This window comes from Mustela erminea, chromosome 9 (assembly GCF_009829155.1).
Source record: "Mustela erminea isolate mMusErm1 chromosome 9, mMusErm1.Pri, whole genome shotgun sequence".
Lineage (NCBI taxonomy): Eukaryota > Metazoa > Chordata > Mammalia > Carnivora > Mustelidae > Mustela > Mustela erminea.
This window is the reverse complement of record NC_045622.1, coordinates 107,839,646-107,854,501: the sequence shown is the minus strand read 5'-3', so window position 1 is coordinate 107,854,501 and position 14,856 is coordinate 107,839,646. Positions and strand designations below refer to the sequence as shown.

The 14,856-nt window shown below is 52.2% G+C and overlaps 1 protein-coding gene across 1 annotated transcript; it reads left to right on the top strand.

Annotated features, from left to right (window-relative positions):
• Positions 1 to 3,878: 3,878 nt before the first annotated feature.
• Positions 3,879 to 13,429, top strand: CATSPER1 (cation channel sperm associated 1). Its single transcript, XM_032358689.1, has 12 exons — positions 3,879 to 5,344; positions 6,329 to 6,541; positions 7,971 to 8,084; positions 8,249 to 8,399; positions 8,689 to 8,780; positions 8,893 to 9,036; positions 9,202 to 9,265; positions 9,422 to 9,494; positions 9,660 to 9,720; positions 10,882 to 10,957; positions 12,998 to 13,112; positions 13,268 to 13,429. Exons 1-12 carry the CDS (start codon positions 3,934 to 3,936, stop codon positions 13,292 to 13,294), a joined length of 2,541 nt encoding a protein of 846 aa, XP_032214580.1. The 5' UTR covers positions 3,879 to 3,933; the 3' UTR covers positions 13,295 to 13,429.
• Positions 13,430 to 14,856: the final 1,427 nt, after the last annotated feature.

The following is a 14,856-nucleotide window of genomic DNA, read 5'->3' as shown; positions in this document are numbered from 1 at the left end:
TGGTTGATACATTTGTTGTTTAGTAGCATGTTATTTAACCTCCATGTATTTGTACTTTTTCCAGATTTTTTCTTGTTGATTTCTAGTTTTAGAGTGTTGTGGTCAGAAAAGATGCATGCTATGTCTTCAATTTTTTGAATTTGTTGAGACTTGTTTGTGCCCTAATATGTGATCTATTCTGGGAAATGTTCCATGTGCACTTGAAAAGAATGGGTATTCTGCTGTTTTAGGAAGAAATGTTCTGAATATGGCTATGAAATCCATCTGGTCCAGTGTGTCATTCAAAGCCACTCTTTCCTTGTTGATTTTCTGTTTGAATGATCTTCCCATCAACATAAATGTGGTGTTATGGTCCCCTACCATTATTGTATTATTATCTATTATTTCCTTTATGTTTGTTATTAACTGTTTATGTATTTAGGTGCTCCCATGTTGAGCACACAAACATTTACAATTGTTATATCCTCTTGTTGGATTGTCCCCTTTATTATTATATAATGTCCTTCTTTGTCTCTTGTCATAGTCTTTACTTTAAAGGCTATTTTTTCCAATATAAGTATTGCTACCCCAGCTCTCTGTTGATATCCATTTACATGATAAATGTTTCTCCACTCCCTTATTTTCTTTCTTTTATTTTTAAAGATTTTCTTTTATTTTAATTTTTTAAAATATCCTACAACCAACATCATTCTTAAAAGAAAAAAAAAAAGATTCATTTATTTTGGAGAGAGAGAGAGTGCACATGCAAGCTCACATGTGGGTGGAGGGGCAGAAGGAAAGGAGAAAGAGAATCCTAAGCAGCCTCCAGGCTGAGCATGGAGCCTGATGCAGGGCTTGATCCCACAACCCAGAGACCAGGACCTGATCTGAAACCATGAGTTGAATGCTTAACTGACTATGCCACACAGGCACCCTTTTAATTTTTTTTTTTAAGTGGTCTCCAGGCCCAGCATGGAACCCAATGCAGGGCTTGAACTCATAACCCTGAGATCAAGAGCCAGGTGCTTAACCAGCTGAGCTACCCAGGCGCCCCTAAAGATTTTATGAAGTAAGTAAGGCTCGAACTCACAACTCCAAGATCAAGAGTCGCATGCTCTTCCAACTGAGCCAGCCAGGCACTCCTCCATCCCCTCAATCAGCAAGTGTCTTTTGGTCTGAAATTAACCTCTTGTAGGCAGCACATAGATGGATCCTGTTTTTTATCCACACTATCACCCTATGTCTTCTGGTTGGAGTATTTAATCCACTTATATTCAAAGTTATTATTGATAGGCACATACTTTTTGTTACCTGTTTTATGGTTGTTTCTACAGATTTCTCTGATCCTTTCTTCTCTTGTTTTCTTTCACAGTTTATTGGCTTTCTTTAATGATATACTTGGATTCCTTTTTCTTCATCCTTTGCATATCTGTTACTGGGCTTTGATTTGTTGTTATCATTCAGCATATAACATTTTATATACATAGCAGTTTGTTTTAAGTTGATGGTCACTTAAGTTTGAACCCATCCTTTACTCTTCTACCTACCACATTTTAGGCATATAGTGTCATATTTTACATCCTCCCCCTTTTTATTTACTGAATCCTTTGACTAATTTTTACAGAAATACTTATTTTTACTGTTTATGTTTTTTACTTTTCTTACCTATTTATGGTCTTTCCTTTCCACTTAAAATGTTCCCTTTAATATTTCTTGTAGGGCTGGTTTAGTGGTCATGAATTCCTTTAGTTTTTGTCTGAGAAACTCTCCTTTTGTTCTGTTTGAGAGCCTTGCTGGATAGAGTATTCTTGGTTGCAGATTTTTCCCTTTCAGCACTTTTAACATATCATGCCACTTTCTTCTAGCCTGAAAAGTTTCTGCTGAAACATCCACTGTTAGCCTGATGAGGTTTCCCTTGTATATAACTGTCTTTTCTCTTGTTGCTTTTACGCTTTTTTTCTTTATCACTACTTTTACCATTTTAATTATTTTGTGCCTTGTTTGAATTTGGTGTGGACTGGGGGCGGGGCGATTTCTGTGCCTTCCAGATCTGAATATCTATTCCCTTCCCCAGATTAGGGAAAATTTCAGCTATTATTCCTTCAAATAAACTTTCTGCCCTCTTTCTTCTCTCTTCTTATGAGATCCCTATAAAGCAAATGCTGGAGTCACTGAGTTCTCTAAGGCTATTCTCAATTTGCATAATTTTTTTTCCTTTTCTCTCCTAAGCCTGATAGCTAGTGTAGTGCCCTGCAGTGCAGTGTCCCCTGGTCCCCAGGGCTTGGAAATTCAGGTAGTATTTCCTATGTGTGTTGTGTGTACTCTGCCATTGAGTTCTGACCTCCTTTTCCTTCAGTTCCATTGTATACAGAGGTTTTCTTTGCCTATTGTGGGGGTGTTTGGTCCCCAACAGGGGTGGAGCACATTTTATCAAGGTGTATGGTGGTCTGATTGCCAAATGAGACCTGCCCCTGCTGCCACCAGACCTGAGGTCCCACAGAATGCATAGGTAGGGAGATGAGGTGTTGGCAGGGTTTGCAATGGTCTCCTGGAGGAGGGGACATGCAGAAGTGAGATTGAAACCAGTGTGGCTGGGAAGGGCAGATGTGTCAAAGCATGAAGGGGAGGGTCTTCATGTAAGCAAGTTTAGTAAGTAGGGGTGCCTGGGTGGCTCAGTCATTAAGTGTCCGCCTTCGCCTTGGGTCATGATTTCAGGGTCCTGGGATTGACCCCTGCATTGGGCTCCCTGCTTGGTGGGAAGCCTGCTTCTCCCTCTGCTTGTGTTCCCTCTCTCACTGTATCTCTCTCTGTCAAATAAATAAATAAAATGTTTTTTAAAAAATGTTAAGTAGTAAGTACTGAGGGTTGGCTGCACTGGTTCTCACAGGTGTCTGTTGTTTATGCTAGGGAGGGGGAGAGGGAAATAGTACCTGCTAGCTTCTTTGTTCCTGGAGAGGCTTTCTCATGATTCCTGTCTCTCCAGGTCATTCTCTAAGATTAGGAAGTTGCTTTTCCTCCCATCCACCCCTGGCATTTTTCAAAACTTCTATATCTGAATGGCTGTGCTCTCTCTTTAAGTACAGAGAATCCACTTCCTAATGTCCTCCAGGCCCTCCCAGAGCAGAGACTGATGATTTTTTAAATTCCAGGCTTTAAGTCAGGCTGGTTGTAAGAACTTATGAAATTTGGCCCCTCTTACTTTCATAGGCAAATGTGTGGGGGGGATTCACCCTCCCTGTTCATGGGCTCCCTGGTGTGAAAGTCTCTTTTTTCACCCTTCTCTACACCACTGGCTCCCTTCCCACTGTGGACAGGTATGGTCTATTTTGCTCTTAAACCATGTCTCCATCCTCCCATACTTCTTTGATGTGGCCTCTTCTCTACCTTTAGCTGTGAGTTTGTTCTGCCAGTCTTCATATTGGGCTCACCACAGTGAGTCCCACCATCATGGCATATCCCACCATCATGGTATATTTCACCACCTTGGTGAATTCCAAGACTTTCATGACAATGCCTCCTCTCTCCATTCCCCTCACTCCCACCACCCTCACCATCATAGTAGAGCCCAGAACATCACATCCCTTGCCGTGGGTTATTTATACTGAAGTGTTATCTAGTTGTATCTATGGGATGAAGTGAGCTTAGGGTCCTCCTACTTTGCCTTCTTCCCAGCTGACCCTTGAGAAATAATCCCTTTTATTGACTTCAGTTTCCTTGTTTTACAATGGAGAGGTTAGACACAATGATCCTAGATTCTGAACTATACCCCAGAAGGAGGCATTTTGAAATCAGACCTGGGAAGGGGTCTCCTGGTGGCATCATAAAGGGAGAATTCCGTGAGAAGACTCAGGTTTTCCTAGAAGGGCTAGTGTCACAGGTTGGAAGGACAATTCACAAGGAGACTGTTGGGCCTGTATTTTGAGCTCTCCTCATTCCAGTGTTCCCAGCATAGTCATGGATCAACCTTCATTGGCTGAAAAGGCTCACAATGAGGCAGACACCAACAATTTGGATGTGTTATCTCACCCTGATTCACCAACCTCATATCACAGGCCAAGGCATAGCAGAGTCCACCACCATCACGGTGCGTCCCACCACCATGGTGGGTCCCACCATCACAGTGAGTCCCACCATCATGGTGGGTCCCACCATCATAGCACATCCCGTTACCACAGTGAGTCCGACCATCATGGCATATCCCACCATCATGGTAGATCTCACCACCCTGGTAAATTCCAAGACTTTCATGACAATACCCCCTCCCACCATTCCCCTCACTCCCACCATTCCCACCACTCCCATCACTCTCACCACCACGGTGAAGCCCACCATCATGGCAGAGCCTACCACCACACATCCCTTGCACTGACTCCTTCTCAAAGCACTATCTACTCCCATCATTCCCTCGGTGAGGGTCCCTTTGATGGTGAGTACCACCATGGTAGCAGAAGACATCATGGTAGGCCCCACCACCATGGTGAGCCCCACCACCATGGAGGGTCTTACCCCCACGGGGGGTCCCACCGCCACAGTGAGCCCCACCACCAAGGGGGGTCCCACTACCACAGGGGGTCCTACCACCATGGTGAGCCCTACTACCATGGAAGGTCCCACCACCGTGGTGAGCCCTACCACCATGGTGGCTCCCACCACCGTGGTGAGTCCTACCACCATGGTGGGTCTCACCACCATAGGGAACCACACCACCATGCTAGGCCCCACCACCACAGTGAGGTTTCTCACCATAGTGGACTCCATTACCAAGGTGAGCCTTACTACCATAAAGATTCCTACTTGTATGGTGGCTCTCACCGTCATGGTGAGTCCTATCACCATGACAGGCACCATCACCATGAAGCCCACCACCACAGAGGGCCTCTTCATCGTGGAGAGACCTTTTCCCACCATCCCTATGTGGACTCCTATCATGATCGGTTGATACCTCACTACTCTGACGAATACAGGCACCACCACCGTGGCCACCATGGTGAACGGCACCATGGCCACCATGGCCACCACGGTGAACATCATCAGAGGGAGTATCACCATAGTGTGCATCGTTATGATGATCTCCATGGAGATCACCGCTACAGGGAGTACTATCATGGAAGCTCCCACAGCTTGGGCCCATACAAGTCTCGCAGTGTGACCAGAGCTGTCCTTGGCCCTTCCCACTCTCATTCAATAACTCTCCGACCTAGCACGGCACGGATACAGCACTCAGCCTTTAGCTTGACTCGTTCTCACAGTGCTGTGCACTCACATGCATCCCAGACATCCAACAAAGTCCATCCTCAGGATTCCTCCAGTAAAACTTCCTCAGAAAGCTGGACAGAAGAAGATGAGCAATTTCAGAAGCGCAAAAGTGAGTCTCTGCTCCCCGGATTCCCAACTCCCAGTGCCTGGCCCAGACTCCAGGCCCAACCTTCCACCCATCATGAGGCATGGACCTTTTCTGCATGTATATTCTATCGCCTGTCCACTCACCTGACTGCTCATCATCCCGTCTTCTATTCCTTAAACAATACATGTCTTCAGTCCACTGGTTTTTTTGTTCATCCAGTCACTGCTGTATATATATGCATTCATTTCTCAAACATTTCTTCTTGTCTTCTATGGGTCCCTGGCCTGCCTGGGCCCTGGAAGCACAGAGAAAACAAATCCTGCCCTTGAGGGGCTCCAAGATGGGGGAGTGGTCACTTACCCAGTTCTAGACCACCCAGTGATAGTGGCCTATCCTCCATACTAGGACAGTTACCTCTGTCGATTGTGTTTGTCCACATTTCCCCCACTAAGCTGTGAGCATCTTGACAGACATCCAGGGTCTGAAAGAGGGTCTTGTTTAAGGGGAGGGAAGGACCTCTGCAATTAACGCACAATCCCCCAAGCTTGGCCCCAAGTGGTTCAGTAAACAGAGTAGCAGTCTCACAAACAAGCAGAGAGGGAAAGGTACCTAATTGGATGGGAGTAGGGAAGGCAGCCAAAAGGAGATGTTTCAGCAGAATTTCAGAGGGAGAGGGAGAGTTCACCAAGAGGATGGGGTAATGTGGAAAATGGGACTTCCCACGCATAAGTTATCACATGAGTAGAGAAAGGCCTTGAGGTGTAGAATCGTGAGCCCGAAAGATGCGCTTGAGCAGACCACAAATCCCAAACAAGCTGGCATCTGCCATGGAAGGGGTCAAGGCTGTGGCCCCAGGATTGACATAAGATTGCGTAGAGACACTTCGGTGAGTGAATGGTAGGCAAGCAGGCAGGCATGAAGATGAACCCCAACTTAGTCTGGGAGGATGCCTGGGATTCCCATGCTGCCTCTCACACAGGCTTGACCCTCTTTCCCCCCCTACAGCTGCCAGAGCTCAGCGGGCCCACAAGAGGCTGCACACCATGGACCTCTTCACCAGGTTGTGGGAAAATATAAGCTACCTCATTCAGGACTTCCGGAGAATGCTTAGGAACCTGACTCAGTCCCTGCCCTTTGAAGCCTTCATCTTCCTTGTTGTCTGCCTCAACACTATCATGCTTGTGGCCCAGACCTTTGCTGAAGTCGAGATCCGGGGCGGTAAGAGCTGGGGAGACCCTTTCTCCTCTTTCTTTTCTTTCTTTTTTTTTTTTTTTTAAAGTATTTTCTTTATTTATTCATGAGAAACAGAGAAAGAGGCAGAGGCAGAGAGAGGGGGAGAAGCAGGGAGCCTGTTTTGGGACTCCATCCTAGGATCCTGGGATCATGACCTGCGCCCAAGGCAGCTGCTCAACCCACTGAGTCACCTAGGCACCACTTTCACATGGGGAGCCACTTTCACATGGGGAAAGCCAAAGATCTTGCTTCAGGTCCCTTGTGGGCCTGATCCAGTGCCAGGTGGTTCATGTAACTTAGCTCATTTCATCCTTACCCCTGGGAAGTAGACAGCATTGACCAGGATTAAAGATGAGGCTCAGAGACCTTGTTGAGGTCGACCAGCCAGCCAGCCAGACACAAAGGCCTACCGAACTGGAGGATATGCTGTTTGTGATACAGCCACCAGGTGGCGCATCGACCCTAAACACGTCTCTGTGGGGTGGCCAGAGGAACACAGACCACCTAGAAAGGCCAGAAGGCCCTGAGAAGGTGGCTGTGGAGGGGTGAGAGTAGAAAACTGGGGAATGCAGCCCCTGAGACCCTTGGCAGCAGGGTGAAAGAGAGGCCTGCCGCCTCGTGAATAAACTAAGCAGAGAAGCAGAGAATACGGCATTCTTATTCGGTGTTAAGTGAAGCCCAAGTTCATGAAAACACTCTCAGGCTGACTGGTACGGTTCCCGGGCCAAAATGGGTCTGCTGTTTGGGGACTTCTGGCCAGACTACCCCCGGTGGAGTTGCCTCACAAGGCCATCTTTGTACAAATAAGGAGATGCAGGGGAGTAATTTCTAAAGCTGTGATCTCCTAACGCTGGAAAAGAGGCTCCTTCCAGCCCGGCTTGGGATGGATATTCAGTGCAGGGGTTTTTTGTTTTTGTTTTTAAGATTTTATTTATTTATTCGACAGAGGGAGATCACAGGTAGAGAGGCAGGCAGAGAGAGAGGAGGAAGCAGGCTCCCCGCTGAGCAGAGAGCCCAATACAGGATCCTGGGATCAAGACCTGAGCCAAAGGCAGAGGCTTTAACCCCCTCAGCTGCCCCTCAGAGCGCGGTTTTAAATGACAATGAGGCCAAGGCACTCTCCGATTTGAGCGGGTCCTCAAACGTTCCTTTTTCTGAAATGGTAAGATTGACAGGTAGGCAGAAGCTGCCGGGAGTTCCCTGAGGTCAGGAGGTCAGGCCAAGCGACAGGATGACAGGATGATCACCGTTTCACGGACAAGAAAACCGAGGCACGGAGCAGTTAAGACCCACAGCCATTTATAGGGCAGAGCCAGGCCCTCCCCAGAAGCGACTGTGTGTGAGGTCCAGGGGGAAGAAGAGATGGGCCAGGGCTACCGGGGAGGGCCCTGGGTGAGCCCCTTGTGTCCTGCAGAGTGGTACTTCATGGCCTTCGACTCCATCTTCCTCTGCGTCTACGTGGTGGAAGCTGCCCTCAAGATCGCTGCTCTGGGCTTCGAGTATTTTTCTGACCCCTGGAACAACCTGGGTGCGCATGCGCGTGTCTGTGTGCATGCGTGCGTGTGTGTGGACGGAGCCAGTGGGCTGCTAGTGGAGGCTGAGGACAAAAGGGGATTGGCAGGGCGGGACTGGGGGTCTGGGCGAGGCACTTGGACAGGAGCCCGTGACCCCCAGCGCCCCCTGTGCCCTCAGACTTCTTCATCATGATCATGGCCATGCTGGACTTCCTGCTCTTTCAGTACAACTCCTTCTCCTTCGTCTACCACCAAAGCGTCTTCCGGATCTTCAAGGTTTTCAAGAGCTTGCGAGCCCTGAGGGCCATCCGGGTCCTGCGGAGGCTCAGGTCAGCGGGACCAGGGCTGCCCACCCCTATGTGGGGACCCCGTGGGAAGGGGCACATGGGCCTGGGCTCCCAGGGAATCTGATGGGGGACGAAGAGGCTGTGGACACCAGCGCCCTTCCGAGAAGCCTCCTGCCATCTGCTGCGATCCGTCATCTTCCAAAGGGGGCCGAGCTCCCCCAGACCACTGGGAAAGCTGGGCCCGGCTGTCGGGGTGTCAGTTCCAGCTGCCGGGCACGGATTCCCACCCGCCCTGGTTCTTTTCAGCCTCCCTCTCGCCTTCTGCCCACAGCTTCTTGACCAGCCTCCAGGAAGTGACCGGGACTCTGGTGCGGTCCCTGCCATCCATCACGGCCATCCTGATCCTCATGTTCACCTGCCTCTGTATCCTGGGCCGTGGGGGCTGGGGTGGGAGCCTGAGGTGCTGCGACGGGCGGGTTTGTGGCAGCCGGAGCGGTTGGGACCCTGTGAGCCTGCTTTGGCCCTGAACAGCCAGTCCTCTTCTCTGTGGTCCTCCGGGCTCTGTTCCGTCACTCCGACCCCAAGCGCTTCCGGAGCATTCTCTCTACCATCTTCACGCTCTTCACCATGCTCACCCTGGACGACTGGTCCCTCATCTACCTGGACAGCCGCGCCCAGGGTGGGACAGACCCCGGGTGGGGTGGAGGGCGGGGTCTTGGCTGGGTAGGCAGACCCAGAGGGCTCAGTTACCCCATCTGCAAAGTGGGGTGTCTGATGCTTGCTGGCCGGGGTGTTGTGAGGGTGAGCAGGGAACTCAGAGCCCAGACGACCGCCTCTCTCCCAGGTGCCTGGTACATCATCCCCATTCTCATGATTTACATCATCATCCAGTACTTCATCTTCCTCAAGTGAGGACCCCACCCCCCACCTTGGCTCCCCAGCTTCACCGCCACCCCTGCCTAACCTTGGGGCACCCCTCTCCAGCTCTGTCCCCTGGGTCATGCAGGGCTGCTCCTACAGCCTCCTCCTGGAGAGTACTCCACTATCCATCCCCCCATCCCCAGCCTGGTGATTGCGGTCCTGGTGGATAACTTCCAGATGGCTCTGCTTCAGGGCCTGGAGAAACTGAAGCAGGAGGTATGGCGGGGGAGGGGGGTGGGCAGGTGGACCTGGGGGTGCGGTGGGGCGGGGGGGGGGGTGATGGGCAGGGACCCCATGAAGGGGTGGCCACAGAGGGTGGGGGAAAGGCAGGAGGGTCCTCCAGGAGTGGACTCGGGCAGGACAAAGGCCTCTTCTTCCCAGAGGGCTGCCTGGATCCGTGAGAAGATCCTGGACGACTCACTGACAGAACTCAGCAGATCAGGTGCCGGCCCTCCTTCCACAGTCACACACACCATTCCAGCTTCAGTGGCAGACTTTGAAAATCTAAGACTTAGGAGGACTTTCAGAGCTTAGAACTGAGGGTCCAAAAGAACTCCAAGACAATCTTCCAAAAAGCGATGAAACTGATCGCCAATTCTTGAAAGCCCCATTTGTGAAATGACTACCCAAATTATGATTCACTGAATACTCCTTTTTTCTAATAACTTATAAAGTTTATAGCACTCGGTTTTACCTGGGATGGTTTCGACTGCCATGGAGGGTTTTGTCAAGGTGTGCACATTGGTCCAGAGTCACACAAAGTGGTTGAGATTCATTAAAAATCAAGTTCCCTGGACACGTTCATTTTTATAAAGCCGACTTTCTGAGTGAATTGATTTTGAGACAGTTGATCTGCTTCCTGCTTTTAAAGATCCTCAGAACTTTAGATAATCTGAGCTCTCAGGATCCCACTCTTGGGCTCCTCACCAGGCCCCTCACCTGTCCCTTCCATCAGGGATAGATGCTCAGTGCAAAAAAGCTGAGGCAAAAAGAGGAATTAATTGGCAGAAATTACTTAGCAAATTGCAAGTGTGTAGGCTTTCAGGAACGGTTGGATCCAGGACTTGAATACTAGTCAGGATTTGGTCTCTCCTCTGTGGTCCTCTGCATGGTTTTGTGCTTAGGGTGGCTCGTCCCTTGCAGTAGGAATGGCCACCTGCCACTCTAGTCCCAAATCCTCACAGGTTAGCCATTCCTATCATGCCCTGCAGAGACTTCCTCTTCTTCCTGCAGTTACAGCAAAGTCCCGGAAATAAGACTTCTTTGCTTTGATCACCTGACTATTTGGAACCAATCACTCTAGCCAAAAGAATAGGCTGCTCTGATTGGCCAGGCCTGAGTCACATGTTGTTGGAGGTGGGAGGTGGGGGTCAATCCCTGCTAGACAAGGTGGACCCAAAAGGCCCAGTAGTGGGAAAATGGGGGGGGGGATTTTTACCACAAATCTGATACGCACTCCACACCCAGAGAACCCATCTCTTTGGGGGCATCTTGAGCAAAAAACGCTTTTAGCCCCATCTGAATACCTCTGTGACACCTGGAGTGTCTTCTACCTCCTCTCAATCCGGGCATCTTCTTGACTGTCCCCCTTTTTTACATCCAGACCCTGAAGAGGTGATTAGTGAACACACCAGACAGAAGCAGCTCATCGAGAAAAAATTTGGGACCATGACTGAGAAGTAAGGAGATGCCAAGGGAGGGGAGGCCCTTTGTCGAAGGGGAGAGGTCTGGTGTCTGGCCCAGTCTGGCAGGGCAAGGGACATTGCTCACCTCTCTGGGAGGCGGTGGGGCGCCAAGGCCCATGGAGAGCCTCTGGGTGGGACGTGGAGACCACGAGTGGCTTCTGTTCACCCAAAGCTATCTTGTGCCACCAAGAGAGTCCCCCCTGGCAGTGTCTACAGGGCCATGAGAGCCGCTGTGAGGCTGAGGGCAAAGGCAGGGCAGCAGCGAGTCTGCCTGTCTGTTTACGCAGGAAGCAGACCTGAGCCTTGCTCTGGGTCAGGCCCGGTAAGTTCTCTAGGACACAGACTAGCCCGTGCCCAGGAGAGCCTACTGCCAAGAACCAGTGCCGGGCCCTGAGGGTGCTAGACTTGGGCTAAGTGGAGGGGTGAAGAGGACGGGTCAAGGAGGGGTGAAGAGGACGGGTCAAGGAATAGCTTGCGTCAAGGCCTGGGAGGCAGATGGTCAACATCCCATTCCCATGGAATCAATTGGCCAGCTGGGGACTTACGGCTGTGCTTGTGGCTGGGGGACCTCGGCACAGACTCCTGCTTCCTGGCTCGCAGGCCTGGCTCCACAGAGACCCGTCCCTCTGAAAGCTGGGCCCCACTGCACCTCATCTGGACTGGCTCCAAGCCAGCCTGACTACTGGCAGCCTCCAGGCCCTCCTTACCCGACATCCAAGTTCAAGTCCCAAAGGCCTTCTGTGACCCAGCCTTTGCCAACCTCCCTCGGTTCCCTGGTTCCTTCCTTGCTGTCCCTGCACTGTCTCCCAAGCATAGCACATACTTCTCCACCTCCAGGCCTTTGTCCACCCTGTTTTCTCTGTCTGGAATATTCTCTGGCTGCCAGTGCTGGGCTCAAGTGAACAAGAGTTGGGAGAGTTGAGTTCCAATCCTGCTCGCTTCACCTCCTGGCCCTGCTCTCCTCCACTCCATGTTCCAGCAACTTGGCTACTGGCTCAGCGCACCCTTGGCACCTCTATAGCACTTTCTATGGGGGTTTCTGGGCCCCCAGACTCTTCCCACTGGCCCACCTCCTCTAAGCGTGCCCTTTGTTTTTGTTAGTTGTTTGTTTTAATCTTTCTTTTATTCTTTTTATTTATTTATAGTGCAGTCTTTGTTAAAAGCAGTTTAGGCTTTTCCTTCCTTGTCAGACTTTACATCTCCAACTCACCCACTCTCTACGGCCTCCTTCCCTGAAGCCTGCCCTGGCCCCCAGTATACTCCAGTCCTTCTGGGCTAGCAGACCAGGAACCTTGCTGAAGCCTGGCAGAGCCCCAGGTGTCTTTCAACCTCCATTCTCTGGCACTTGCTCTGGAAGCCTTCTCCGATCCCCAGCACTGGATGAGCTTTTCCTCCTCGGGGACCCTCAGCAGTCTGGTTTACTCATGCCAAGTGTAAACTCTTGGTTTGCTTTCCTGGCACTGCCACAGACTGAGCTTCTTAAGGGCGAGGAGTGTTTCTTCTTAACATCTGGGTCCTCCATTGATTTCACAATGGACCCTGCCAGGTGCTCCGAGGACCCAGACGATGGATTTATAAAATGGGCAGGTGAAAAGGGAGTTAATAGATGGTTGCGCGGGGCGGTTAGGCGGAGGACTGGCTGTACCACATGCTGGAGGGGTGGGTCCAGGGCAGAGCAGGTAGAGGGAGGTGTCGGGGCGGTCAGATGCGTGAGTGAAAGGCTAGGGAGGTGGGCCGATGCACGGGTAGGTGGCAAGTGGCTGCGCAGAGAGGTGTGGGGTAGCCGGAGGGGCCAGCGGTTTGGGGGACGGACGGAGGGAGGGCCTGCTAAAGGGGAGGGAAACCACTGGCACAAAAGGAGGCTCTTGGTTTGGGGGAAAAGGAAATTCGCCACGAAAGCTCTGACTCAGAAAAGCTGTAATGTGGGACTGGCGGGAGGCAGGCGAGAGGAGCTTTCCGGGGGGCTCTGGCAGCCCCGTAGACCCTGGCGCACAGGTCAACTCCGGCTTGTCCCCGTCCCCCGCCCCACCCCAGGCAGCAGGAGCTCCTGTTCCACTTCCTGCAGCTGGTGGCTGGGGTCGAGCATCATCAACAGAAATTCCGCTCCCAGGCGTCCGTTCTTGATGAGATCGTGGACACTGCGTTCGAGGTGCGCCAGGCAGGACCAGAGGAGGAGAGGGGCCCGAGTGGGAGGACCCCAGAGGGCCAGGCATGAGAGCCCAGAGGGCCCCGAATAGTCACACGGGCCTGTGGGAAGGCGGAGGCCAGCACAGGCCTAGTTACCCGCCCATCCCACCCCTGCAGGCTGGAGAAGAGGACTTCAGGAAGTGACTCCTGGACGGAGAGAGACACTGGATGTGGATTTTAGCCTCCAGCAAGCTGCCCACTGCCTTGGGTCCAGACAAGTCCCCTGCTCTGCTAGAATGATCGTCGGGCTTGCAGGGCTGGGTCCTAACAGAGTTTTTAAAACCCCGAGTGGCTCTATGTCCTCCCTGGCTAAGCCAAGGCACAGGGCAGAGGAACAGTGCACGTGCATGGGTGTGCAATGTGTGTGTGTGTGCGTGTGTGTGTGTGTGTGTGTTTTGGGGGGATGGATGAGTCTCTGTTAGAGGAAAGCAGGGAATAAGCCTAATGGTCGCTCCCCACCCTGCCTGGCCTAGGGCTTAGGTGAGTTCCCCTACTTTCAGCCTGAACCTGGGCGAAATGCCCAGAGCCCCTGGCCCCGCGGTGTAGGTGGAGGAGAGGCTACGGCTCGGATCCCCAAGTGCCTGGGCCCGGGCGGGGTGCTGGAGACCTGGGGCTCCAGACTGGAGTGGGGTGTCCCACTGCCTCCGGCAGCCACCTCCTCTCTGGCCAAGGGAAACCAGGCTACAGCAGAGGCCGGAGGGGGTCCGGAGCAGGACTCCAGAGTGGGGCCCGCGGGGCGGCAGTCGTGCCGGTCTTCCTTCCCTGCAGGCTGGACCAGGCAGGGGTGAAGACACCAGGCCCCAGCGCAGAAGGGGCACGTCCCTCCCTGGCCAGAACCTGGGGAGAGAAGGTGCTGGGGAAATGGCTTCTGGGATCAGGGCACAGATCTGGGGGTGGAGAAGCCACCTGGTGGGTATCTGCGGGTCACCACCGCAGGCATTCATTCACCAAGCATTTCCTGCCACTTCCCTGTGCTGTTCCAGGCTGGAAGCTCCTGCCTGGTGGCTCACAGGAGCCCTGGGCCAGCTGAGCTGCCGCCTCTGATGGGCTAGGGCAGAAGAGGGCTGTATCTTCCCCTGCGCCCCGAGCTCCTGTCCAACGCAGCCCACTCGCTCCCCTGACTTCCTCGTGCCCGTCGCATCTCTACTGTCCGCCCCTCCCCATCCCTACCCCAGTAGGCCTCTGAGAGCACAGGGCAGGGCCTGGACTGGGGGCTGTTCTCCAGTAGGTCACAGCATTGGGCAGGGGACTGAAGGCAGACACAGTGGGGGAGGTGAGGCCCGCCAGGAGGGGCGGGAGACAGAGGCTGGGCGCCTTCTCCACCCCCACACCACCGCACTTGACTGCCCGCACCTCCTGCTCCCAAGGGATCCGGTTCCTGACTTTCCTTCTCCAGGCATGGGTGTGCGGAGGTCTGGCCGCATCTCCGGGTTGTCTGGGGTGGAGGGTGTTGCCTTGGTGCTTCTGTGCTGTTCTGGATATGTATGTGGTGTCGGGGAGCCTCCAAGTGTGTGCTATGGTTTCAGTGTACATGTGTGGCGTTGAGTTCCGTGTGTGTGTGTGTGTGTGTGTGTATAGTGAGTAGGATCTGCAGCCACAAATGCAGCGGTACAAAAAATGCTGCAGTTCTGCTTTCTTTAAATGATGTCACATCACACCTGTCCCCTCATCCCTCCTGTGGCCAGTAGATTTGACCTTGGTCCCCT

Bases quoted from the DNA above. Each gene is read 5' to 3' on its own strand.
- CATSPER1 (XM_032358689.1), top strand. From the start codon at position 3,934: ATGGATCAACCTTCATTGGCTGAAAAGGCTCACAATGAGGCAGACACC. The intron at 8,400-8,688 runs GTCAGCGGGACC...TTCTGCCCACAG, and splicing joins CGGGTCCTGCGGAGGCTCAG to CTTCTTGACCAGCCTCCAGG. The intron at 9,495-9,659 runs GTATGGCGGGGG...TCTTCTTCCCAG, and splicing joins TGGAGAAACTGAAGCAGGAG to AGGGCTGCCTGGATCCGTGA.